A 9,717-nucleotide genomic window follows, 5' to 3' on the forward strand; every position below is an offset into this window, starting at 1 on the left:
TGATTTGTCACACCATTTCAGCCTCCATTACAGCTAAGACAGTAGTGTGGAATTTTTCAAGCTTCATTGGAAGATTATTAAAATGGATAGCACTAGCAGGCATTTTAAAGAAAATTCCCATCACTTGCCAAGTCATGCTCTTTGAAGTATCTGCCAGTGTGGGAGGGATGCATGGTCTCAAGGGTCCCTGTGTTTCACGGTCATCTCAGGCAGGGGGCTGCAAAGTTCATTAAATGATCTTATCTCACTGCTGGTTCTGTTCAAAATAGCCTTGATATGATGAAGGATTTATGTTACCCCCACTTCAAATAAAAAGTACCGAGGGATGCATTTCATTATTGCCCTGTGACACTGGAGAAGCCACGGCTGCAGTGGTAATATTCCTCATTTGTTTGTGTCATACAGAGAATTTATTTGCAAGAAGAGTCCTGCTCCAAAGGTAAGGAAGTATTTGTTTATTGTAATGAGTTTTCCCTAATAATGTCAGCAAGAAATGTGTTTGTTCTCTAACTTTGATTCTTACAAAAGTATATTCTAGGAAAGATGAGAGTGTGAGGAAAATGCCAGGGAAGAGTGCCCAGTTTAACAGAATTCTAAGGAAGCTGAGTAGCATTGATACAGAAAAGATATTTACAGATAATTTCCATGTCACAATCCTGAATAAAACACTAAGAGATATGGCTGTACATTCTCAGCTGATGGGCTAATGCTAGCCAAGGCTACACACACACACACACACACTCATCTCTCAAAGGCTTTTTAACAGTGATCTGCTAATGTGAGGCATTTTAATTCAATGGTAGACACCTTCACCATTCAGAGGATAGGTTTCTCTTGCATGTTTTCTCTGAACTAGATGATCTAATAGAGAACATGAGCCCTGGGCAAAATTTATCTTCTTTGATCCTACACCGAGTCTTCCTGTACTCAAAAATCAAACAACAAAGCAAAGTGCATTCAAGATCTTTGACTAATAAATATTAATTTATTCTATATACTTCATCTTATTAATTCAGTAGTTCATAGGAGCAGGCTTTAAATGTATCCAGCAGTGGGGAAAGTCTAATGATCAGAAACAATTTTTGATCTCATGAGCAAACTACAGCCACTTTAAATATGCCTTAGATACTGAAAATTAAAAGTCAATAATAGTCAAACAAATCTATAGAAAGCTCAGGAAAGACATCTGGGAATTTTTTACTGCAAATCACTTTTGAATACCTGTTTGCTTATTGCTCACCTCTGTGCAACTGCCATCACAGTCTTGTTTGTGTGTGCTGGTGGCAGGATTCATGGGAATGCAGGCAGCCACCCCGGAGAGCCAGATGCAGGGAGTAGGAAAACCTGGGTGACAGAGGGGTGAAGAAAAGGTTATCCAGGGATAGTTTAGTAATACCTGCATGAGTGCAGGTTTGGGCACCACAATGTGAAAAAGACATTAAGCTATTAAAGAGCATCCAAAGGAGGGCAACAAGGATGGTGAAGGGTCTGAAGCAAGAAGGGTCTTATGAGCAGCAGCTGAGGTCACCTCATTTCTCAGTCTGGAGAAGACTAAGGAAAGAATTCATTGCAGTCTCCAACCTCCTCATGAGAGGAAGAGGAGGGACAGACACTTATCTCTTCATTCTTGCAACCAGTGACAGAACACTGGGAATAGTATGAAGCTGTGCCAGGAGGTTTCACTTGGATATAGGAAAAGATTCTTCACACAGAAGGTGTTTGGGCAGTGGAACAGGATCCCCAGGGCAGTGGCTACAGTACCAGCTTGACAGAGTTCAAGTAGGATTTGGACAATGCTGTGAGGCACATGGTGTGATTCTTGGGGTTGGTGCTGTGCAGGGTTGGGAGCTGGACTCAATGATCCTTGTGGGTCCCTTCCAACTCAACTTACTCCATCATTCTATCAAATGCAACTCAAGGAAGAAGTGGAAAGAGACTTTCCAGATGGAACAACAGAGGTGGGGAAACCAGACAGAAAGGTATCTGAAAGAACAGGTCCAAATCAGTCAGGTTAGGTGGGAGGGCTGGCAAGGGAGGTGAGGAGGGCAAGAGAGGAAACTCAACAGACATGATGTCAGAGAAGGGAAAAACAAAGGGGCCATTCACAAAACCCCTTGGCTGCAAGGCTGGGGGAGAAGAGACAGTGCAGGGTGCAAGGCAGCGAATAGCAAAATATAAGAAACAAGCATGGGAGCAGAACTTGCATAGCAAAAAATGAATGGGTTAACTGTAGGGAAATGAAAATATTGATTCCTCAAGTGTTTTGTTCAAAAGATTTTAAGAATTTCAATCTTCAGCCAGAGGACTTCTGAGCCCTCTAGTACATAAAAGCAATACACAGAATCAGTTGCCTCCAGTTTGATAACACCATTATTCAGGTGTCTAATATCCAGAGAAAAGTGGAAGCAGATAAAAAGAACTGAAGCCCACTAGATGAGAAAGACAGAATAAAACACAATGCATGGCATTCAAACGCACTGATATTGACACTGTAGTAGTATGAGATGCAAGACCCATGTAGCTACCACAAGCCTTAATATGTTTGTTGTCTGTCATAAAAGTATCATATGAGCAGAAGTCCAAATTTTCTACCACTGCAAAGCATTTGAAGAATAACTATTCTCCTTATTAGAAAAAATAGTCTCAGATCCATCACGTTTCACAGAAAAGCAATAAAAGATTGTGGGAATTAGGAAAAAGGATAATGATTGAATAGAGACTGCTACATAGTGCTTGAGCGAAAACATTTTCAAATTTTAAAACTGTTTTACATGCCTGTTAGAAATAATTTGCTAGATGCACGCCTGTAACTCCTACCAGTATTGCTCAGTCACATGTCAGTTTGGCTGTCATTTTCATGCACAGAAAATTCACAATATGTGGAGAAGTCAAATTAAATTGATTGAAATTTATACCCAGAGAACAACTCCCTGACTGAGCATCCTCTGGTAAGAGCATGTCCTTCAGATTCTGCCAAACTATGAATTACTGGTGGCAGAATAAATAACTTGCCTAGAATTCCCTCATTTCACAGCAAACTCCAGACAATACTGTTTACAAAGGAAAAGCATAGATAGTAATGCCAAACTGCAAATGAAAATTAAATCATACAGTACACATGGAAAATCACATATCTTTGCTGATGAGATAACTAATGAGGTTTTGGAAGAGACTGGGGCAGTTAGGGACTTGTGTGCATCAGAAGACCACAACAGTCTTCCCCATCCTCAGGCTGGTGCTCCAGATCATCTCCTCCTGTCTCTGCTCACAAACAAGGAAGAGAGCAAGAGGAAGCTGTGAGAGCAAGCTGTGAGAAACCTCTCCCACAAGTTGCTCATGAGTGGCTTCAAGGCTCAGGCCGCTCATGACATAAACTGCACTGTGCAACATGCCACACAAACCAAAAGGTACAGGGGATTAAACTAAAGTGCTCTCTTCTGCCTCTGAAGAGTTTTAACCACGGTCTGGACACCCAAGTTAGACTTGAAACCAGCATGGTTCCTTCCCCTAGGCAGGATCTCAAAGGAAGCATCAGTCAGCCCTTTGAGATGTGAATTTCCGCCCACTGCAGAAGCAGAAATAAATGACATATCCTTGACCCAAGGAAAAAGAGGGAAATCATGAATATGATCACTAGTCCTATTTTCCAAAATCAAAACAGATTTCTGATTGTTTTTACATCAAACTGTACCATTACCATAGATAGTACTCTCTCCTGAATTTTTTTTTTCATTCAGTGCATATGTAGCAACCAGAGTCACAAACCATGATCCAAGAAAAGTCCGAACAATAAAATATTGTACTATTTCTAGAGGAATGTATAAAATCCTGAAAACTCTGACTGATTGTGCTTTGTAAGAAACAAAAGAAGGAGGAAAAAAATAACCCTCCTGACTCACTAAAAGTTTTGTAAATCTTAAAAATACATTTCCTATCACAATGTGTTCTACTAGAGGAAGAAAATCCACACCTTTCTGTACATTTTTTCTTCTGGCTAAGAAACTTTTGACTCCCAATTCTCTCCATGAAGAAGTGTTTCTGGTGGTAGTGTTTTCTCCCAGAAACAGTGAGTTTCAGCCTCAAACTATTGATTTTTTTTTCTTTCAAAAAGAAGCCAAGATGTCACATCAAATTGATCTTACATTCTTCTTTTGTTCTACCAACATAATTCTTGACTTATAGTACTAGTGTGACAGCTTCCGTAAATTTCTAAGACCTCCTTTAGCAAACGGAGGCTAGATAATACCAACCTGATCTAAAATTGTTAAATCTAAAAATAAGCAATCATCATTATCATAAGTTGGATAAAGCCTCCCTAGAGTTTATCACATTCTTCCTTTCATTTGAGAGCATCTACATTTGTTCATTGGCTTGCAACCAGGCCTCTGTCAGAGAAGATTACCAGAAAGAGCCTCTCACTATTGTTCTCTTGAAGGATTGTCACTAGAGGCTTAAAAAAAGCTTATTTAGTCCTAGCTGTGGCAGGGAGGTTTAAGTCAGAACTAACTGTAAGGTCTATAAAAGTGCATCACAACTCCCTATGCACTTTAATAGTATATTTCTGCTCACCTGTTCCTTCATACTGAGATTATTTGTTCAGGCTGCTTTGGAGGCTGCTTCCATGAAATCTTTTCCATTCTTCTCTTTCCCTGTTAAATGAGGCCCCTTATCCTAACTACTCTGAATGAGGCTTCAAGGCATGAAAATAAATTGTTTCCAGATGATAACTGCTGCTGCAAAGTCATGATACAGGCTTAAGTCCTGTTACACTCCTCTGAAAACAGCTGAAGTAGGAGAGAAAAATACGATAGCTAGAGAAATAGTGATAGACTTAGTCTGATATCCCTGACTGCTCACATGCACTGAAGGTTTACGTTTTATGAAATGGATGGCAGGACAGAGGTGAATTCAAACATCCATACACATGATGCATAAAGGCATAAGAAACCATGTGAATTATTTCAGTGGAGGTATTGTGCAGTTCATTACAACCACCATGAATGGGCTCAAACAGATAGTTCAAAATATAAGGTAATTTAGGATAAAATGATTCTACAGTTCAGAGAAGCAAACGCTGGCATATTTACATATTGTGTTTATCAAGAACATATAAGGATCAGTAATAATGCAGAAATTCTGATGTGTTCAGTAACTTTGATACCTAATTGCATATATTTGAGTGTTCTCCAGCCTTAAGGGAAATGAGAACAAAGAATATTAAGAACTGAGGGAGAGAAAATTTGGAACCAAGATATCCATTTATTAACACAATATAAAAGGTCAGGAAAGAAGAATGACTTGAACAATGCTCTTAGTGTACCTGATCAAGCACACACAAAGAAAATACCACAGATGATAGATAGATAAAAGTACTAATTCCTGTCCCTGCCCCACTTCACACTGCTGAAAAAAACAAAAACATGCCCCCAAAGCTGTAATGGGCAATATTACACACACTTTGTGGTGTCAAGAGAGAACATTCTTCTAAATACTGCCAGCATCAGATGTAAAGTGAATGCCTATGGAAACTACTTCTGAGAATCTCTTTTAGTGGCTTTAAATTTTTTCCTTGTGATATTTTGCTCTGGGGGCAGGTGTTGGAAAGGCACATCTATAAAATGTATTAAATCCAGTACCAAGAACATATACAATCAAATCAGGAGGCATAACATTAAAAACCAGTAAAGGATATATGTATTCTGAAAGTATATGCTTGGGCTCAATTACACCTCGTAGCAATGAGTTCCATAATTTTGCTTTATTCAGGAATGATATTTGCCCTCATATATATGTATATAAAAGATGCTTCCACAGTATGTTAGACAGGAATTCATTATAATTCAGAAGGATGAAGCTATTATGTTTTGCTATCTCTTCTGATGAAGAAACCTGAAGACATTATTTCCTGGCAGTTTATGTTGAAGCCCCAGGTATATAGGGGAATTTTTCTTCCTGCACTTCAGGAAGAGTTATTCTTGGAGATTAACTCCTAGGGTGGAAAGTCCATTAGTTTTACTTAGATGGCTTTTATCATAGCTTTCTCATACCTTTGAAGATTATTCCTAATACACAAAACATTTAAAAGGATAGTAATTGTCACCTGGGAAGAAATATTTGGGTTGGCATTGATACATATGTGGATGTTTATAGAATACATATATTTTATGGAAACATGCACTTGCATTAAGTGAACTTCTTGACCTGAAATTGGTTATCCCCTAGCACAGCTGGAGGTTTTCAGCAATACTTACAATTCACATTACAGACTAATGTCAACAATTACACATCCAGCTATAATTTGTAAAGGACTGGAAAATACATTCAGTAATTCTTCTCTGCAAGAGTCGGGCTCAGGTACTGTGCTTCTATTATTTGGAGGCCATGAGCTGACATAAGAAAGTTTTACAGGGAACCACGGGGGAGTTACAGGGAAATCCTAACAAAAATGGGACCTCTTCAAAAGGGCTAATTTCATCCTCTGCTCACAGAGTCTTTATAATGTGCCTGTCAATTTTTCACAAAACAGACAATTATGTAAAGATTATCTGTTCCCAGTTTTGTGCTTTCTTACAATGCCTGGCAGGGGAATGGCAGCAGTTTCTTCAAGCTTTTCCAAGCTAGTCTTGAGGGGCTTGTTTACTATCTCTCGATGGGTCTGATTAAAATAAATTACAAATAAATTCCCTGAATTCAAACAATGCATGAGAGAGCCCTAAATACCTGTTAAAAAAATTAAATGTTCTGGAAAATATTATAATGGCATGTTCACACAAAAGCACACGGCAATTTGAAAGATATACTAATTTCATATTTAATGAAATTTTGAAAGTAATGATATCATTTTCTGGCTACAATGTGGCATACAGGGAATTTCCTGTTAGCCCACAAAGAGTCATCCTGAGGCAAATATTCTTTCCCTAGGATAAAATTCACTCCAGAATTTATTTTACGATGACATTACCTAAAGCTGAAAGTACAGAATCGTCACAGATACACAAATACATTCAGTGAATTTACTCTGATTTGAAAATTGAAGAAGAGGGGAAAATATTTAGCAGACAAAGTGGGTTTTGCAAGTCAGCATCTTATGAAATTATGTACATACTTTTAAATATATAAATTTTCTATATTTCCAAATAAAGCTAAGTGCCAGAATGATTAAAGGGAAACCATCAAAACAATAGTTACTTTAAAATTTTAGATACATGAAAATAATGAGACCAAAAATCCCATTAGATATGGCCATTTTTTTTATTATTTTATTTGTGAGTTCAGTAAAAAGTATCCTAATTGCTAAATTACAGAATACAAGAGCAGTGTCCTGACTGTGAACATAAATGTTATAGTCAAGTGAGAGATATTTTAGGTACACAAGTAAGAATTCAGATCACTCTAGACAGCACATCCTCAAGTGTCAGAGCTAGGAAAGAAAAACTTAAATAGTGAGTCATGCTCACAGTTATCCTGATCCTACTAAAAAAAAGACTGTGTGACCCTAATATTTAAAATCCAAAACATTGAGAATGTGCTTTAGCCATGAAAACAGATGAGGAACCAGTAACTTGTCATACAGTTCTTTCAAATTTTTCCTTTAGAGAAAATGAATAGCCAATATATGCGTCATGAAGTGCGGGGTTGTGAAACCAGTGACCTGAGGAACTTCTGGGAAAAGACCATTGAACAACAAACTCAATATCTGCAAAGTGAAAAAGAACGTCAGCGAAGAAGTGCTCTGACAAAGTGGGTAATCTGCATCCAGAAAGGTTACTTGAGTTTGCATTGTAATATTTTTTTTTTAAATACCTATACTTAAGTCATGAATTGAAATCTGAAAGTAATTTAGATTTACAGAAAATAATATAGCTTCCCAAATTAGGATGTAATGCCAATGTGTTTGAACCATGACTTCATAGGATGGAAGAATAATTCATTCTTGTTCCATATATGACTCCAAGCATAGAACTTAATAAAATTACCAGGACAATATTTAACATTGCAGACTTGTCTTGGATGTAAAGGCCTAGGTTTTACGTTAAAAAGAACAAAAACAGACAAAAGCTAGCACAGATGTGTACCTGGCCCACTTTCCTTCTCTGTGGCCTTGCTTTCACAAGCAAATAGTTTGAATTATTTAAGATTTAATTTAGTAAGTTTTAATTTGCTTATGGTAAGTCCATTATAAAGCAGATGGTCCAAGCATACTGACTAAGGCAACCACCATCCATAGCCATATCTACCTTATTCAGTCACATTCCCCTTGATGAGTCACTGCAAGAAAGAGCAGTCTGCAACAAGATCAGCAGAGTTTTACTTCACATCTACTCTCCAGAAGCTGAAGGCATATGAGAAGATATATAGTTTTGTTATTTATCATATGTTCTTTTGAGATCATCCAGTGAGAAAGCAATTTTCCAAAGTCTTCCTCATAGCTGTCTTTGCAACGATACTTGAAAAATTAAGCTCAAGGACAGCCTTACATTACTAACCCTGGTTGAAGGAACACTAGAATTAGTTTCCAGAATGTTTTATCCATTTGCAAGAAACGTAATCTCAATGTTACAACTCCCCAGTTGGAAATAACTCTCTTTTCTATTTGAATAAGTCTTTCTGTGGCATGTAGATACTATCAAAAAGAAAATAAAGGGCCACATATTACTGAAAGCTACCTGCTATGGGTCTAACAGAAGCATCAACATGGGCAGTGTCTCCTAGCTGAGCACAGACAGACGATGGAGTCTGGGGAAGTGCTGGGTGATGTGACCCAGCAGGTGGCAGCAGGCAATCTCCAGTGCAGGTGACAAGTCACTCTGGCACACAGGACCCGAGAGAGGGCACACTGGAGATGGAGATGAACCACAAAGCTCAGGAGATCCCTCACTGGGATTTAAGAGCTTGTCCTGAAGTGTCATAAAGCAAAGAGCTCTAAAGGGGCAGGAAAATTTGCATGAAAATTAGGAAAAAGCACCAAAGAATATTATCAGTGGAAAAGGTGAAGAGTATAAATCCATTCCATGTAAAATTACAGGGACAAGCTGATCCATGTTTCTGTCCCTAGGCTCAGAAATGAATGGATGGAGAGGCTGGAAAAGCGGATAAAGATGTTGAGGACCCAGTCTGAAGACTCATCCAGCTGAAGAGCCCACACTCATTACACGTTTGGGGGAAAAAAATTCTGTTTTGTAGGAAAGTGTGATGCAAAAGCTGAAGTCAGTTTTACTTTGTAGCTTAAATGAGCTATTATTAATTAGCTGTTGTTAGAAGTTTCATACGTGAAATGTCAGTTGTTGCTTTTAAGATTATGCATCTGTCCCTTCATTTGATAAATGGAGAATGTAGCACTCTGAAGTATTTAACCCTAATAAATCATGGTTCACTGACACGTAGATGCCTGGGAAAAGAGTTTCATTTCACAAATGCTCTGCAAAAGCATTTCCTCGATATTTTACATTTCTGTATAGACTGACTGCAATATAATGAATTTAGATGGTTTAATGAATAGTAGAGATTTTAATTTTTAATGCAACACAGCCCAGTGCAGACTAAGGAATATAGGACATGCGCAATTCCACCAGATCCCACACAACTAGTGAAGCCCAAAGTGGTGGGAGCTACAGATCCTAGTTGCTATGTTAGAAGTCACCTGTGAAGTTGCTAACATATATGTATTAATAAACAGTCTCTGTGAGACACCTACAAGAGCTGCCTGATTAACCCACA

General features: G+C 38.2%; 1 protein-coding gene across 1 annotated transcript; it reads left to right on the forward strand.

Moving 5' to 3' along the window:
- Positions 1 to 350: 350 nt before the first annotated feature.
- Positions 351 to 9,339, forward strand: FAM240A (family with sequence similarity 240 member A). Its single transcript, XM_014252243.2, has 3 exons — positions 351 to 439; positions 7,596 to 7,740; positions 9,056 to 9,339. Exons 2-3 carry the CDS (start codon positions 7,601 to 7,603, stop codon positions 9,132 to 9,134), a joined length of 219 nt encoding a protein of 72 aa, XP_014107718.1. The 5' UTR covers positions 351 to 439; positions 7,596 to 7,600; the 3' UTR covers positions 9,135 to 9,339.
- The last annotated feature ends 378 nt before the right edge of the window (positions 9,340 to 9,717 follow it).

The sequence above is a fragment of the Pseudopodoces humilis genome, chromosome 4 (assembly GCF_049639895.1).
Source record: "Pseudopodoces humilis isolate 2021_Gansu_Grassland_sample_001 chromosome 4, ASM4963989v1, whole genome shotgun sequence".
In the NCBI taxonomy this organism is placed as follows: Eukaryota; Metazoa; Chordata; class Aves; order Passeriformes; family Paridae; genus Pseudopodoces; species Pseudopodoces humilis.